Source organism: Betta splendens, chromosome 9 (assembly GCF_900634795.4).
Source record: "Betta splendens chromosome 9, fBetSpl5.4, whole genome shotgun sequence".
Taxonomy (NCBI): Eukaryota; Metazoa; Chordata; class Actinopteri; order Anabantiformes; family Osphronemidae; genus Betta; species Betta splendens.
The window spans coordinates 17,505,428-17,522,272 of record NC_040889.2 but is presented as its reverse complement, the minus strand read 5'-3'; the positions used below and the strand labels follow the sequence as shown (position 1 = coordinate 17,522,272).

Below are 16,845 nucleotides of genomic sequence, written 5' to 3'. Positions count from 1 at the left end.
AGTATAATAGACAACACTCTAACACTCTCGCTATTCATTTATTAATTATTTCGTTCATTCACTCGTTCATTCATTTATTTATGTTATCCTTATCAAACGCTTGTCTCCTCTACTAAATAATGCATTATTAAGGGCTGGTTTGCTGTTTGGATCATTTAATCAGCTCAGCCCAACGGACATAGGCTCATCTATCAGGCAGCTCACATAATTGGGAAGATGCTTTCTTTGATAAGGGGCCTCCTGCTGGTTCGCTGTCTCCCAGGAACAATGTGATCACATAACTTGTCTGGTTCGCTTGTTTTGCTCTGGAAAGACACTTTCACTTTGAAAATTATCCCATGGGACAATGTGGCCTTGTAATGCTTTATTTTACATTTTCTACTATTTAAAGTGTCTTGACACATTTCTAAATAAAATATCTAAAATAGTATGTGCAATTTATTAGTTGCTTATTAATTGTTAGATGCAAAAAGAAATTATGCGGATAATGCGGATGACTAATGTATGGCATGGAAAAAGCATATAATGCTAAACCTACCTATGTAGCTAGTTATTAAGATATACAAATACAAGGAACAACAAAACAGGCAAGTGAGAAATTATTATCATCATTATTATGAACATTATTATTATCTACCTAAAATTCTTAAGAAAGACAGATTACACTTTATTATGTCACTTTGTAAATAAAGTTACTAAACATTATTGGCAATTATCAACAAAACACCAGATGCCTAATAGAAAAGGAGGGGGGGGGGACTTGAAATATAATGTGTTGAAAATGATCATTTATATCTCTTAATTGTGTCCTACAGATGACTTGAGACATGAAGACAGTGAATTTAACGTAGTATCTGCCGTAAGCTGTTAATGTGGAGCACTCAGTGAGGAGTTATAATGAAATTCATTCTATCATACATGTTCGACAACACATCCTTCAATATTACCACTTGTTTTGTCTTGTTTAACTACATGTTCAAATTAATTTTATTTATATAGTGCCAAATCACAACAAGGTTTATCTCAAGGCACTTTACAAGGTAAGGTTTAATACCTTACACAACTTAACCCAACAAATCCCACATAGGCTTTAGTATGTACTGTATGCTCACATATTGAGTTGTGTGTGGATGAATCGTCTGCAGCTCTGGTTTTACTGATTACAAGAAACACTCCAACGTTTAGTCTGGCTCCACAGAGTCAGTGTGTGTCTTGGCTCCGTCTGCCGGAGCTAATGACAAGACCCGACCTCCTGGGCCTGAAGAGAACGTGCACCACCAGGTCAAAGGAGCTGTTTCTCAGCCTCAAAGCGTCTGGAGTTCCACAGTTGAGCCTGAGCTAAATTGGCGGTTCGATGGAGAGTGAGAAAAAAAAGGGAACGGAGGGAATGAAGGATTTGTGTGTGTGTGTGTGTGTGTGTGTGTGTGTGTGTGTGTGTGTGTGTGTGTGTGTGTGTGTGTGGGCAGGATGTATTGGAGGCATGGATCAAAAGAGGAAAAATGAGTATTGAGGCGATAATATGGGTTAGATGAAAGAAAAAGAGGAAATACAAAAACAACAATTTTATTTGAACAATATTAAACATTAATATCATAATATCATTTTTAAAAGTGGCAGATGTTTTTGTGTCACGGTAGAGAGTAAAAACTTTAAGAACCGTCTACATTATATTGATGGTTCAGCTTTTGTTTGGCTATTTAAATTGCTGCTTTTTTGTAAGCTTTGCTTTTTGGCGACTATTGTGATGTCTTTTTTATTTGTATAAACAAATGAACATTTGTGGTGAAAGGGTTTTGTCCCACATACAACGTAGGAGAGTGGAGCGCGCCCCCTTGTGAATCGAGCCATTAAATACATGGTTCGTTCAACAAGGCAAAAAGTTGTCAGTAACATTATTTGTGCAAAGAGCACACATGTAGGGATGCGAAAATGTTACACATTGTTCATCCTTTCTTGATAGTTGAGCTGTTGGGTGAAGTCAGGTCCACTTGAAAACATTCAAAACATTGGACAACAAGTGCACAAACATCCCGCAAGTTTGTGAGAGACAGAGAGGAGGGGCTGATGTTTGGCGTGGTTCCGGTTTGCGGGCAAATGGGTCAATGCTGTGGCCGGCTGGCCGGACTTGCCCTCAATGCTGAGCCCAGTTTGTCACCATGTGTGCCTCTCTATTGTGAGTGGGCAGCAGCTCCCTCTGCAGGGGGCCTGGCCGCAGCTGAAGAGGGACGTCCCTGTCTCTGTGTCGCCCTCGCTGTTGTTCAGGTCTGGCTCTTCACCTCTGCGCACCTACGCAACAGAGAAAACCACGCGGTGAGCAAAACTATGAAAAACTATTTATAGGAAAAAAATCTCCATATTTATTTGACAGGAACCTAATTGGCTTCTTCTCTCCGTTCCGTTTGCAGCTTAGGGGCAAGATGGGACTGTTTGGGAGTCTGCCAGGTAACAAGGAGAACCCTTGTTCTTCGCTGTCTAGTGTCACTGTTGCTCTGTGTCTTCTCACCCTCCTCCTGATGGCCCTCAGAAAGATCCACCACCACAGCTCCCAGCATCAACATGTAAAATACCCCCACCCCCCCGGCCCCACGCCCTGGCCCCTCGTGGGCAACCTGCTGCAGATGGGCGACCAGATTCACCTGTCTCTAACTCGCTTAAGGTTCCAGTACGGGGATGTTTTCAAGGTACATACGACAAACTGTGCCAGTTATTTTTCAGATGGTTGAAGGTAACTATTCATTTATTGCTTCACTCATTTGTTCATTGCTCAACACCAGATGCGTTTGGGATCTCTGACTGTCGTGGTCCTGAGTGGATACACCACCATCAGGCAGGCGCTGGTTCGGCAGGGCGACGCCTTCGCCGGCCGTCCTGATCTTTTCACTTTTTCCGCCGTCGCCAATGGGACCAGTATGACTTTCAGTGAGAAGTACGGACCGGTGTGGATGCTACATAAGAAGCTGTGTAAGAACGCCCTGAGGTCCTTTTCCCAGGCTGAGCCCAGCGAGTCTGGGGCCGCCTGCCTGCTGGAGGAGCACGTCTGTGCTGAGGCTGCGGAGATGGTGGAGGTGATTCGGAAGCAGGCTGCTGCTAAAGGGGAAATGGGCCAGGATACAACGGGTATAGATCCAGTGAGGCCACTGGTGACGTCTGTGGCAAATGTGGTCTGTGCCCTCTGTTTTGGGAAAAGGCACGACTACAACGACAAGGACTTTCTCGCTATTGTCCACATCAATAACGAGGTCCTGAGAATCTTCGCCGCGGGGAATCTGGCCGATTTCTTCCCTGTGTTCCGTTACTTTCCGAGCCCATCTCTGAGGAAGATGGTCCAACACATCCGCCGGATGAATGGGTTTATGGAAAAGAGCATCGAAGAGCACATGAACACTTTTGACAAGGTACGTAGGCCGATCAGGCAAAATCAGCATTTAACATTTAAATAATAGGATCATTGCTATGTTAAACACATCTTTTTGAGGACTGCCTAATGGGTTGTATCGCAGACCTGTAAACTCTTTAAAACCCTGCAATTTGCTCTCAACTTTTCCCTTTGACTTTGAACTCATGCAGTCATAGCTGTGAGCGCAACGGTAGCTGAAAGATAACAAACAAGTTTCTCAGGGAGGGAGCTTTGTCTTTGTGCACGGAGGCTCAAATGTTCGCATGCACTTTAATTAGGAATTAGCAAGCCGCTGAAAGACACGCGTCCCCCCATCACCGATCACTGCCTCTTCCCTAATTATTGATTGAAAAAAAAAGGTTCTGTGTTGCCATTAACTACCAGAGGTAAAAAGTCTCTGTTTATGTTTGTGTGTGTTTGCAGAATTGTATCCGGGACATTACGGATGCACTGATTGCGCTCTGTGAAGGCAGAGAAGAAAACGATACCGCCATGCTCTCCAACTCCCAGATCATTCACACTGTCATAGACATCTTTGGAGCAGGTGGAACATGCTGGAAATGTGTCGCGTCACTGATCGCTGGAACAACACTGATCGTTACATTAATGCAGATGATTACTGGCTTCTCTTTTTACTTATCTGAAGGATTTGACACCATCATTGCCGGTTTGCAGTGGAGCCTGCTGTACCTCATCAAGTTCCCTGACGTCCAGGCCAGAATACACCAGGAGATAGGTAGAGTTTTATAACCTAATATGACAAATATTAAAAAAAGATGCCTCTTTGCTAATGGGAAGCCAGGTGGATGTCTAACAGGCAACTATAAGGCTTACAGAGCATTGTTGCATGAATGCACGCTATGCTAAACAGCACATTAGTGACTAACAGAAATAATGAGCCAGGACTGTTTGGAGCTCATTGCTGAGGCAATAACACAGGGATTAAGATAATACTGAAATATAAATGAATGCCAAATCCATGGCAAGTTCCATATAAATAAAAAAAACCTTGTTCTCAAAAGGCTCAGACAGGCAGAACCCAGCAGCCCCTGAAGGAACTCACAAAAGATCAGTCCAATTTGCTGACGCCAGAGCTACTTTTGAAGGGAGCTGACCGAACCGTCTGTTCCGAGGCACGTTGCGTTGTAACAGAGAGAGGGAAAGCGAGGGAGGGAGACACAAACAACGTGGGGATAGTTCGACAAATGTTCTGCCCTGCAACAAAGGCAGCAACACGCAAGGCACCGGACCCACAGGCATCACTTCCATCCATTAGACCTCACACCTCACCTTTAAGCCACTTACAAAGAAAAAGTCAAGTTTACAGACGCAGATATTTTGGCTTGTTACACATTTGTTTTCATTTTGTGTATTTTAACCCAGATCAACACATTGGAGCAGCCAGGCTGCCGAGGTTCGCCGATAAGCCCAGGATGCCTTTCACCGAGGCCTTCATACACGAAGTGTTCCGTCACGCCTCCTACGTCCCTTTCACCATTCCTCACTGGTAAGACGCCTGTTTGTTGCTTACTGTGCGTTTCTATTCACACTCGCGCTGTGCGTTTGTGTGCAGTTGTTAAAACTTTATTCTCCTTTAGCACAACAAGAAACATCATCCTGAATGGATACTTCATTCCTAAAGACACGTGTGTCTTCATTAACCAGTATCAAGTCAATCATGACACGTGAGTACACATTATAACAAATTATATTTTGACAGATGTTACAGTGACTCTTGTTATTCTGTTTGTTGCTAGTTACATTGAATCCATTTGTTTTTCGTGCTCTACCAGTGAGTTCTGGGGGGACCCAGAAGCATTTCGCCCCGGACGCTTCCTAGGTCCAAGTGGGCTCCTCAACAAGGACCTGACTGAGAAGGTCCTAATCTTCGGCATGGGGAAGAGGCGCTGCCTCGGCGACGGGTTTGCCCGCTTGGAGATGTTCGTCTTCCTCACCACGCTGCTCCACGGGCTGCGCATCCAAAAGGTTCCGGGGCTGGAGCTGGATCTGGGCACTGATTTTGGACTGACTATGAAACCACGTCCGTTCAAGATCGCGATCTCCACAAGGGTCTAGACCCTCAAAGAAGCCAAGCGGTGTCACGTGTGAAGCGCACGCTAACGATTACAGCCAGGATCTGTGGCTAATCAAAAACACCACATACAGTATATACAATATAATATATACAATACGTACCTCACAACGTAACTTGGTCAAGGTTCTACCAAAACTACGGTAGACGACGAACAACGAAAGGGAATAAATCCTGTCTATAGATATAGAACATGTAGTTATTACAAACTAACTTCATGCACTCAACAATATTTGTCGAGGGGCACGTCAAGTGCTTCAGTGCCTGTACTTTGTAAAGGGTAGAGTCTGTCCCAGCACATTAAAAATTGAATTGCGCTCGAAAACAGGCTCTCATTAAAAGGCTTTATCTTAAGGTATTAGTGCCTCACTAAAGTAGAGAGTGAGGCTGTTTCAGGTCAGTGTTCAGTGCTTTGGGCCTCAAACTGTGTTCATTGCTGACTTCAGTCCTCTTTTCCCTTTCCTCCTCGTCAGTGGCAGTCCTTTTATGTTGTGCCCCCCCTCCTCCCCCCCCCCCCCCCCTCCCCTGGCTCCGTCTTCGTCTTATGCTGTAGCTTCGAGGCAAACACTGTGGCGCGGACGCTCCCGTCGCCGGCGTGTCCCTCAGCGGCTCGGGAATGACGCACGCGTCGTCCTAAACGTCCTCCTCCTCTCCCATCAGAGCCGTGACCTCCCACACACCCGCGTTAGATGCAGCCTCACGCGTCTTTGAGGGAGGTAAAGAAGACAGCCAAGTGTGAAATCAGGCAGTTCTCTTTCCTTCAGATGAACGGGACGCATGGCTGTATGTGGAATGAAAGATGAGCCAAGCGTTCGGGATCTTCAGCCTGAATCAAGAGTTTTAAAGTTCTATACCTGTCAGAATGATCTGTTTGAAGCTCAGATACATGTACATTCACCCTAACCCATGTGGTGAGGTGTTAAACCTGGACAATAGAAATATATGCAATAAATTCAAGCTCACAACCTTCTGGTCAGTGCGTTACTCATTAACCTCTAGTATAAACTGTTTTAGCTCAATGGACTTCAACCGCACTTTTCATAGAGTAGAAATGCACTGTCAGAAATATATTCTTTAAAAGGCAAATTATTTTAATGAGTTATAGCTTGTCATGGTTGAGGAATGAGGTTAAGGTTACAGTAAGTGCCCTCTTGGTTGGTTAGAACAATATCCACACAAATGAATACTAAAAATCTGGAAGCAGCAAAATCATTTGTTATTTATTATAATTAGTTATTTTAGACCTTCTTAATATCTACATTTTAAAAATAAATATGTAATAATAATAGGCTCTAACCTAATTTGTATTATTTATATCAAATGTAATTAAGTGGATTAAAATGCTGATGTAGTACTAGCAGTAACTCTCACATTATTATGCTTTGTGTTGACCACTGGGCCTCTCAGAGCCCGTTTCCTCTCCAGATCTGTGGCTTGGTGATTTGCTTTGTGTACGTCCACAGAGTCCACACTGTGCCTGTCATAAAAGAACATCAAATCACAGCGAACATCCTGAACGTCCCGATGGGCCTCTGACGTAAAGCAGCCAGAAAACACAGCGTGCAACGCGATGACTCACGGCTCTAATGTGGTTTAAGAAAGAAGCGCCGCGTCGTAGATGAGAACAATTACCACGGGCTCTGAATACGGATCCAACGACGAGTCTCCTCGGCTGCAAGACTCGACCCGGACCAGACTGCAGACGGAGCTAAGGCTCAGACTGCAACTAAAACCAACCCGTGAACAGGCACGACCCCCCCGGGAGCAGGTCACGCGTCCTCCTCCTCCACCGTCTGTCCGGATCTCAGCTTCATGATCACCTGCGAGCAGAAACACACGGCAGAGATGAGAATGGGAGCGTTTTGAGGCTCCTGACTGGAACACGCCACAGTGACACCCACCTCCTTCAGCTGCGCTATCTCTTTGCTTTCCACATTTCTTTGAGCACTGTTGGTTATGGCCTTTACTCGCGTAGCATAACTGGAAGGAAACCCAGGCATTAATATGCAGTTTACTAGCACATTTTTATGTCTCTGTTTCTTACATAAGAGAGGTGAGAGTCTCGTCCAGGTTATATTCTGAAGGAGAGATGTTGACAATCATGAGGGTTTTGGCATTGCCCCCCAAAGAGTCCTGCATCACCTGAGACAGTGGGAATGTAATGGTCAAACGTGCTAGAAAGACAGACTGCAGCCACACACACAGCGCGTGAGGTAGAAGGAAGTGGGATTGCCTGTGTTAGCTTGCTGTTCCTGTACGGCACATGGGGCAGTTCAGCTGACAGGGCTGAGATCACGTCACCCAGGGCACTCAGGGACTTGTTAATGGAGTTCGCCTCCTATGGAGAAGGAAGATCAGGGACCTCTCCCTCAGTCGCTCCCCGCTCGCAGCGATGGAAATGGGCAAACCTTGAGCTGGTGGTCCTTGGCGCCGGTCTTGGCCGCCCTCTCGCTGCCCGCCAGGTCCACGAGGCTCAGCTTCCCGGTGCTCACGCTTCCGTTGGTCAGGTTCCTGCTCTCCACCGTGACGCTGACGATGAGGTGGGAGCGGGAACTTTCTACGTTCATCTCTGCGCAAACAGACACGAACGCGGCCTAAAAACCTTGGAATGAATAAATCTCATATGAATTCAGGGTGTTTTAGGTGATTCAAAGTGAGCCGGGTCAATAGCCACCGTCAGTACACTGTCATTTGAGCTGCTTCACTCCCTTGTTACTCACATCTAAGGCGCATTAGGACCTGAACACGTGACTGAGGCCCTGACTCACCGCCCTGTCCGATAACGATGCACCTCGCTGACGCAGCCCTTACGCTGACTGTACCTAACAAGATTAATCCAAACCATTTAGCAGCGCCCCAGTTGAACTGGGCGACACAGCACAGAGGGCTCACTGGTCGCAGAGATGTGTCGGTTGGCGCAGGCCTGCTGGAACAATGCGTAGAGCTCCTGGGCACTGGACGCCTCCTTTGTCTCTGCTCCTCGGGCAAACACAACCCCCTTTCTGTTCCTCTTGATCTCCACCCGCCTGGCCTGACCGTGGGAGTGGGGCCGCGCGCTGGCCTCACCAGCCGGGCTGACCAAGAGGTCCTGCAGCCTGTCGTTGTAGAGCTCCAGCATGTAGGAGGAAACCTGGGGTGAGGCACAGGACGGAGGAGGAGAGGCACAGGTAACAGACAAAGTCAAATAAAAGCTGATTGCTGTGATGAAATATTGTCCCTTACCTTGAAATCAAATTTGGTGTTATTCTCCTGCATCATGTCAAATATGGCATTGAACGCTCTCGGTATGATCCCTGGGTTCTTCTGGTCCTTGTCCCCCACCATGGTGAAGGTCTTCCCGGAGCCGGTCTGGCCATATGCAAAGATACAGACGTTGTAGCCGTCCATAGCCAACTGGATCAGCCTGTGGAGGAGAGGCCTTTCTGACCCACTGAGCCATCAAACACCCCCCCCCTCCTCCCGAGACGGGCTCCTCCGCACCTGTTGGTGTCACGGAACAGCTCTTCCTGAGAGGCATCGCCGCTGAACACCTTGTCGAACAGGAACTCCCTCGGCCCACGAGGCGTTTCCACGGCGACTGAATATTCGTCGATCTTCTTCACTGCGGCGGCGCCGCCCTGCGCCGCCTCGGCTCGGCCCACGGGTCGGATCCGACAAAACACTCGGATCTTTCCTAAGGCGAAAGCAGCAACTCAGGATCTGAACTCACATTACTTAGATTTCATATAAGACATTTACTAATATTGACTGTACCCTTCATGTCTTCCACCATGTTGTAATATTTCTTCCTCATTGTTCTTTCTGTGGTGTAGTTCTCGATCACTGTCTTTTTCTCTTCTTTTACCTGCTTCAGCTGAGGGGACAGAACTCAGTGTCACGTTCAAAGAGCATTTAAAAATACCAGACCCAGAAGCTCTCCTTCCTTTGATGGGCCTGATCTCAGGGGCTCACCTGCTCCTGCAGGAAGAGAAGCTGCTGTCCGGCACTCGTCCCTTGTCCCAGCGCGTCCTCTAGTTCTGAGGCTGCGTCACAGTCTCAACAAATGAAAATAAAAACCACTGAAGCTCCTTGTGAATGAGACAAACGTAGAGCAACATACAAATCCACCAGCATTTGGTCATTACTGTATGTATCTACCCTTTATTAGAGGGCTTTTCCCAGTCCTGATGCAGTCTAAAGCCATCTGAGCGACCTCATACTCCCTCACTGCTTCTTGGAGCAAAGATGACATTGACTCGTGCTCATCTGAGCTAAAAAGTGAAACACATTGGTAACAGATGTTTTAATTAAAGATAAGAAAAGACTTTGTGCTCTAAGAAGCCTTTTCCATGATGTGACCCAACTCTTCTTGGTCCTCGCTGTCTTTGCTATTTTCTTGATTTCTACGTAGACAGTCCAATTTCTTTCTGGCGTCTGCCAGACCAACCCGGTTTTCCTCCGTCAACTGGTCCAGGAGAGTTCTGGTCTCTGGGACTGAACTGCAGATTGCATGAGCCTTAAAGAAAGTATTAGTACAAAAAGTCATTATATGGGGTTAAGCATAAAAACAAGGCACTTCCTTTCACCAGAAATAATTGCAATAATTGACTACACATTTTATTGAACCATTGTTTAATAGCACCTTGTGTATGACAGAGGGAAGCAGAACACCGCAGGGGGGCCGAGGGAGGGGAGGGATGGGGCTCCTCTCCGTCTCCAGCAGCTCAGTGATCTCTCTCTCCCTCTGGTACAAAGTCTCCTTCAACTCTTCCAGACGGGCTTTGGCCCCCTCTAGTGGCAGGTTTGACTTACTGCATGCCTGCGTTTAGAACCAAACTACTGTTAACTTTCCCTGGACTTTAAGCCGTGCAGCGAGCATCCACCCACCTACTGTAAAATATAAATGTAAACATGGTTGGACTTTTACATTTTTTGGGGTTGTTATGTTTTGCTGGTTGCTTTGTTGGTATGTTTATATCATGCACCATGAGGAACGGTTGCTATTGTTACTAATAACAACCCATCACAGTCTATTGTTTATTTCCTTCTCTTACGGCTTCCTCCGTGACTTCCTGCTGTTGCTGCGAGTTCGCCATCAGCATTTCTTGAACTTTCCCTACTTCTTGCCTGGCCATCTGAAGCTCCTGTAACGCTGATCAGCGACACGGGGCGCTGTTAAAGCCGTTTATGTAACGGTTACACGCACATAAAAGCAGGAATGCAGACTCACTGGTGGCCTGGTGGTTGTGTAGCGCGTCCAGCCTGTTGGAGAACAGTTCCAGCATTTTGCTCTGAAAGGTGTAGAACAGTGTACTGTGCACAGAAATACGGTGAGAAGGAAGTTATTTTATTGTGAAGGGGAAGGATTGTAAGTAACCTTTTCTCTGTCCCACTGCTGGGCCTCCTCCTTACTCCTCCTCATCTCAGCCGCCTGCTCCACCAGCAGCTGCTCATTCTGCGCCGTCAAGGCCTGGACCCGGCAAGTAAAGGATGAGATATGTTTATGCACACAATACAGAGTGCAGAATCTGACCAGCTGACCTCAACTCTCTGCTTCCACCCGGCCTTCTTCTTCTCCACTTTCTCTTGATAAAGGTCCAAGATCATCCGAAGGTGGTTGAGCTTGTTCTGATAATGAGATGTGATCTTCCGCACGGTGCATTCCTGAAAACACAATATGAACGTCCTAGTTATGTTTGTGTTCAATCACACAGTACGCACGTGCACGTCCTCGCCTGGTTCTGTCTGGCTGTGACCTGGAAGCTCTCCTCCAGCTCCTGCACTGTTAGCAGGTGTCGTCTCTTCATGGCTTCAATGTCCTCACCTATCTGTTTCAGAGAGAGAAGCAAATACGCAGAGGTGACACAGACAAAACAGCATCTTGCTGCCAATCAAATGCCCTGTGGCCACTCCAGGGCAGCCATGTGAGCCTGAGCAAGACCACAGCGTGGTGTCGGACAGTGTTTTCATTGTGTCTACATGTTCTTATGTAAAGACTGGACACGGCTCAGGGTCACATGCCTGACGAGAGTCACTGTTTCATAAGAAGTTTGGAATTGACCCTGTTTTAAATGTGTGGGCCTAATGGTACTGGCTGATTCGACTACTTCTGGTGTTCCACCTGAGCGATGCAGAGCTCAGCTGACTCATAGGGGATGTAGATCTTGACATCCTGGGATCTCTTAGCGTCTGTGGCCCGATCTGCAACGCTACTTCCCGACAGCTGAGACGCCGACGAGGCTGCAGGAAAAGCAGGTTGTGAGTTTCCAGTCGTCAGTAGCAAGATTTTTTAATACTTGAAAAGCGTTTAATACTTGTACTAATACTGAAAAGCAGATGTTATGTAAGTAAGTGTATCTAGCATTTCATCATTGTGGCATGTTGCCGTTGGCAGTGCAGTGTGGATAAGTTGTCAAACGTGACATGCATGAAACATGAAAAAAGAACTGGACAAGTACCAACAGTGGTGCTGAGGAACAACACTGCTGTGAATAGGAGCCATTTATAAATGTGAACTAATCCATTGCTTTGCTTTGTCTGTGCTTGATAAATCAATAAAGCTGCATCTGACTCCAGGCCTGTTAAAAACCTGCTGAACAAGCCAGTGACCCAGGAACCAGCTGCATCCTCAGCGTTCCCACACTGTGCGTTAATAACATGTAATCTTAGGCTTAGACTCCCAGTAGAGTCACAGGTCAGGTTTCTCAGGTTGGATACTCCACAGGTTGTTAGTGTGAAGCGTGTTTGACAGCTGACCTCTAAACTGTTGCTCACACGCCTATTACCCTTTGCTTTGGCTTGATTCCAGCACATTATGGTTCTAATTAAAATATTTGTTCTAATTAATTCTACAGCTGCTTACTGTACATGTTACGGAATCATAATAATGTCTCACACCCCACCTACACACTGTGCTACACAGTTGCTTATTTCAGGTCCCTTACTGCATTTTCCTGAAAATCCACCTAAACCTGGTTTTGGACGTGTGGCAGTTTCAGACGAGAATCTCGACGCCTCTCGCCGCCGCTGCACAGGCTCATTTGCACTCTCTCACCCTGGTTGACTTCCTGCGTGGGCCGCCTCCTCCGGTCTGCACCCATCCAGCGCCTGAACGCGCCCCACCTCCTCACCCACGGAGACTTGTGATGAGCGACAGCTTGAACGGTGAACGGTGGGTAGATGAAATCAGCTCGGTGAGTGGAGCAATAGGTTAAAAAAACAAAAACAGTAAGAGCAGCACAAAGTTTGGCATCATTTCTTACCAACCAATCCAGGAGTGATTGTCTTCAGTTACATTAACATAATATTGTACAGATGGATGTCGAAATCATCAAATAGTTTTAGTGGGTGTTCGCATGTGTGTGTGTGTGTGTGTGTGTGTGTGTGTGTGTGTGTGTGTGTGTGTGTGTGTGTGTGTGTGTGTGTGTGTGTGTGTGTGTCCTAAAGCCAGTTTTATGCTGAAGTTGATACATTTATATTATTATATTATTTATTGTTCTTGGATGCAGTCATGAGAAATAAAATCACGTAAACTTTACTTTAAGCATTTTATTTTTTAGGTTTATAACAGGTTTTACATCTTTCCTAATGTGAGGCATGATTAGTTGGCAATTTAATGTCTATTTACACGTTTGTTTCTAAAAAAATGCAGAAAACGTCACTAATTTAATTATTTTATGAGGTAATATTAATTGGGAAGGTACAATAGCTATTAGTTAATAAATTAAATGTCAGTGTGGCTGGATTTTGACACAGTCTGTCTGACTCTTTCTTATGCATTCCTGCCCCACCCTCTCCCTCTGTGTTTCCTCATACAGGAATGTGGGCGTGTCGTCATGCTGCTAGCTTCCTCCCAGTAACACCTTTTAGTAGAGAAACAGAAATTATGTCAGGAATTACTGATAAGGTTAGAATGGAAAACATTCATCTTACTGTCTGCACTGAAAACTCAGTGGAGACTTCAGAACAACAGTGTGTGGTGCTTATTTGTGTTAGCAGTCATCGGGTGACAGGTTTAGGAGGCGACAGTCTGTTGGTATGTTATTGTGTGTGTGTGTAGGCAGTTTACTGGTCTGTACTGGTTTTTACTGACCTGCTGCATTGTCAGACGCTGTGCTGTGAAACACTGGACGGGACACGTCCTCCTGCAGCTCAGGTACGCTGCCTGGCAAGTTGTCCACCGCCTGCACCAGTCCTGGGACCCGCCCCGATCGCACAGCATCCTCAGGGTCATCAGAGCATCGGTTGCTTTTCTCCCAAGCATCTGAAAGCATAACATTGTGATGCTGTGAATACGGTAAAACATGCAAATGATACAAAAAGACAACTTCGGTTGAGTTAAGTTTTAAGTTACTGGTTTTGAAAGCATTGATTATTTGTAGCTATGGATGGATGTGGATGGAGGTAGGACACACCAGCAGAGGAACAGGTGCTGTGCTATTATTTATTCGCCTACATGGAGTGGACTTGGCAGGTCTTCATGTCCTCATCTGTGTCACGACCCAGACAGTTTGTTTTCTGACACACTGACTGCTCCGGTGCTTCACAATGGAGGCATCCAGGCACCTGAAGCATTTAAACGTCTAACCCAACCAGTCTGCCCACACACAGCCACTAGAGATGAGGAGATAAACCTGTCTCTGAACTCTGAACACCATGGAGCTCATCAATGGCTGAGGATGGAGAGGCCTCCCAGCAACTAGGGGTTCACACAGACGCTGATTCGAGCCAGGCTCCTACATCACGACAACTTAGTGGGGTCTCAGTTGCACCACGGTCACGGTCACGCTCAGTCTAGTGCACAAAGAACTTAAAAACTAAAACCTGTCCTTATTCTGTCACAGAGCAGAACAGTAACATGTCACCAGCACTACAGAGGTGGATGCAGTCCACCGTTAATGCAGGCAGCTAGTGGGAGACTCACGTTGAGTGCCTGCAGGAGCCACGGAGCGATGCCTCCCTACTTTCTTCCCTAGAAAGGTCAGTGAGTAGGATCCGCTCCCAGCTCCAGCAGAGTTGCCAAACATTCTGTAATTACTGTAGCTTCTGCTGTTGCCTTTTGTGCCGTGGATCTGTTCAAAATAAACAAAATGTTATAACAATAATATATATATATATAGAAAGAAAGAAGAAATTAACCCTTAATAGTCCCACAGTGGGGAAATTCGTTCTCTGCATTTGACCCATCCCCCTTGGGAGAGCAGTGAGCTGCCACATGAGCGGCGCTCGGGGAGCTAGCGCGAGGGGTCTTGCTCAGGGACACACCTGATGCCGAGGAGGGGGATCGAACCGCAGACCTTTTGCCTTCCGAGGTCGACACGCTACCAACTGAGCTACCAGGCCGCAATATATATAATATATATATAAAACAACATACAGCAGTGATTTCATGTTTCAAAGGAAAATATGAAACATATTTTTATATATGTTGTGAACCCTAAAAGACAAATTATGTAAAAATTTACTTTTTCAAACTGTAAATGGGATTTAGTTTATTGTGAATTATACAAATAAAGGAACTCAATAACTGTTATCATGTATATAGAGCTAAGGTGTCGGAAGCGAAACGTTTGCCCGATTCAAAGTAAAAATCTAGAACACATCATGAGTGAATCTATCGCTTTTTAACACATAAGACAAATTACCAACTAATGCATGTCAGTCCAAAAAGTACTTACGTTTCTCTTCACTGTAAGCGGTCCATCACAGCAGATTTCCTCAGTCGGCCTCAAATTAATGCAGGTTCTAAGATCAAAGGAGGACGCTGATAATTTCTAAGGCGGAATATTTAGAAAACACTCTCAGTTTTTAAAAGGAACAAAGATACGAACAAAAGAAGATTGAGATTATTTAAACTGATGAGACCAGTCGTGATGAAGCCTTTTTAGTGGTGCTATGTGGCCCAGGAGGAGGAGAATGCATTGATACTCATGTCTCTAGGGAACCAAACTCTTAACCGTGTTTAAATATTAAACCTGCAGATGGAGTTTCACCAGGTAGTGGCTGCAGGAAAAAGATGCCTTAAAGCAGCTCAGGTTTCCCGTGATTGTAACCGGATGCTGTGCTACACGCGAATGCCTCATTTCCACAACACATGCATCTTGCATCACTGCCTTGTTTGTTTTTGTTTACCTGTTTACATACTTTTGTATTTAGGCCCCAAGATCTTAGAATTTAAGAATTTGGAACTCTATATGGCTTCCGGTTCCACTGTGAGAAGTCCCTGGGTTCTCTAAACAGGATGTCTCCGTTACCTCACATTTAAAAGAAATCTCTTGAACTCATAAAAGGAATATTACTAACACGAGCATCTTCGCAGGTTGATCTACTGTACTGTAACTCCTGACTAACAGCATAAAAATGCTGTAGTCAGAGTTCTGATACTTTGGAATTAGCCAGAGAGATCATATCATAATTAGGATCCCCCTAAAATGTAGAATATAACTTACACACAAAGTGCCATCATATCTTAAAGACTCCAGAGAACCACATCATCACATAGAACTCTCAGAATGCAGTTCTACGTGTAAAGCTCCTTCACAAGTAGAACTGCATTCCAAGAATGGAACCCTTCTCGCTTTATTGGCCAGTCCGGGAGCCCATCGAGGCAGAGGGCTGCCCAGCCTGAGGATGGAGGATGGAGCTGCTGGAGGTTTCTCCTCTTAAAGGGAAGCTTTCCTTTCCTCTGTTACCCAGTGCTGCTCAGGTGGCATATGGTGGATTTGGGATGAGTTGGACTGGACTGGAAAAGCCAACAATCCCCAGACCAGTAACCATGAGTTTTAAATACTTCATATGCCTCATATGGGGGTTCATGGGGAGTAAACCAGCTTCACTGCAGCTGCTAATTAAAGGTATTGCACTTTTCCTGCTCTGTTGTTACTGGCTGTGGTGTTTTAGGAGGATTCCCTTTCTTTTCAAGCTCAGTGGCTGATTTGGAGCATTTGAGCCAAAGCTTGAGCATCTGTTCAACACACCAAACTTAGAGATAAATCTACCCATGATACCACTTTAATGAAAACGCAGCTTTGTCTGGCTTTCATTTTCATAATCTTGACCCGGACCACCTTTCTCTGTGCATGTAATGTATTGTAGGAAGCCTTTTTCTTCAAAATTTTAGAACTTAAATAATTGTAACTGATGACATAAGAAATATGTAAAGAAAAAGTTCAAAGAAGGACATCGTGACGTTGAATCAGATTAGTTCAGTGAGACCACCTGAACTACCCCCACTTATTTCTTAAAAAAGGGAAAAGAAATCGGTCCATCGGTAAAATACACTTCCGGGAAACTCCACAAGAACAGATGATGGCAACAATGAATATTGAAGGTAAATATAATATTGTGATGAAACACTGCCGAGTTCCAGACCTATAAC

The 16,845-nt window shown here is 45.5% G+C and overlaps 2 protein-coding genes and 1 long non-coding RNA gene across 5 annotated transcripts; 1 reads left to right on the top strand and 2 right to left on the bottom strand.

Moving 5' to 3' along the window:
* The first annotated feature begins 2,255 nt into the window (after positions 1-2,255).
* LOC114862682 (cytochrome P450 1A1) lies at positions 2,256-6,026 on the top strand. The gene is made up of 8 exons (XM_029163257.3): positions 2,256-2,310; positions 2,406-2,681; positions 2,775-3,395; positions 3,821-3,941; positions 4,044-4,133; positions 4,781-4,904; positions 4,996-5,082; positions 5,191-6,026. Exons 2-8 carry the CDS (start codon positions 2,418-2,420, stop codon positions 5,471-5,473), a joined length of 1,590 nt encoding a protein of 529 aa, XP_029019090.1. The 5' UTR covers positions 2,256-2,310; positions 2,406-2,417; the 3' UTR covers positions 5,474-6,026.
* A 150-nt stretch (positions 6,027-6,176) lies between these two features.
* On the bottom strand, positions 6,177-12,841 carry si:dkey-96l17.6 (uncharacterized). Of its 3 annotated transcripts, XR_008695653.1 has the most exons (20): positions 12,523-12,841; positions 11,590-11,708; positions 11,010-11,296; positions 10,846-10,938; positions 10,699-10,759; positions 10,523-10,620; positions 10,111-10,287; positions 9,833-9,984; positions 9,627-9,739; positions 9,441-9,523; positions 9,243-9,342; positions 8,970-9,162; positions 8,712-8,892; positions 8,382-8,619; positions 7,898-8,058; positions 7,723-7,827; positions 7,534-7,631; positions 7,391-7,469; positions 6,861-7,309; positions 6,177-6,315 (listed from the first exon to the last, which is right to left on the bottom strand). XR_008695653.1 is itself a non-coding variant. In XM_029163564.3 (19 exons), exons 3-19 carry the CDS (start codon positions 11,073-11,075, stop codon positions 7,259-7,261), a joined length of 2,049 nt encoding a protein of 682 aa, XP_029019397.1. In that variant the 5' UTR covers positions 11,076-11,296; positions 11,590-11,708; positions 12,523-12,841; the 3' UTR covers positions 6,556-7,258. The 3 variants fall into 3 exon arrangements, 2 of the variants coding, with proteins under 2 accessions (XP_029019397.1, XP_055367836.1); XM_029163564.3 differs by lacking the exon at positions 6,177-6,315 and having other exon boundaries at positions 6,556-7,309; XM_055511861.1 differs by lacking the exon at positions 6,177-6,315 and having other exon boundaries at positions 6,556-7,309; positions 11,010-11,708.
* A 75-nt stretch (positions 12,842-12,916) lies between these two features.
* On the bottom strand, positions 12,917-15,906 carry LOC129604600 (uncharacterized). Its single transcript, XR_008695634.1, has 4 exons — positions 15,146-15,906; positions 14,392-14,539; positions 13,561-13,731; positions 12,917-13,330 (listed from the first exon to the last, which is right to left on the bottom strand). It is a non-coding gene; the product is annotated as an uncharacterized LOC129604600 (long non-coding RNA).
* Between the last annotated feature and the right edge of the window lie 939 nt (positions 15,907-16,845).

Coding starts and splice junctions, on each gene's coding strand:
- LOC114862682 (XM_029163257.3), top strand. CDS start 2,418: ATGGGACTGTTTGGGAGTCTGCCAGGTAACAAGGAGAACCCTTGTTCT. Junction 2,682..2,774: donor AGTACGGGGATGTTTTCAAG/GTACATACGACA, acceptor GCTCAACACCAG/ATGCGTTTGGGATCTCTGAC. Junction 4,134..4,780: donor CAGAATACACCAGGAGATAG/GTAGAGTTTTAT, acceptor ATTTTAACCCAG/ATCAACACATTGGAGCAGCC.
- si:dkey-96l17.6 (XM_055511861.1), bottom strand. CDS start 11,075: ATGATCTTGGACCTTTATCAAGAGAAAGTGGAGAAGAAGAAGGCCGGG. Junction 10,939..11,009: donor GGTGGAAGCAGAGAGTTGAG/GTCAGCTGGTCA, acceptor TGCCGGGTCCAG/GCCTTGACGGCGCAGAATGA. Junction 9,740..9,832: donor GACAGCGAGGACCAAGAAGA/GTTGGGTCACAT, acceptor TTCACTTTTTAG/CTCAGATGAGCACGAGTCAA.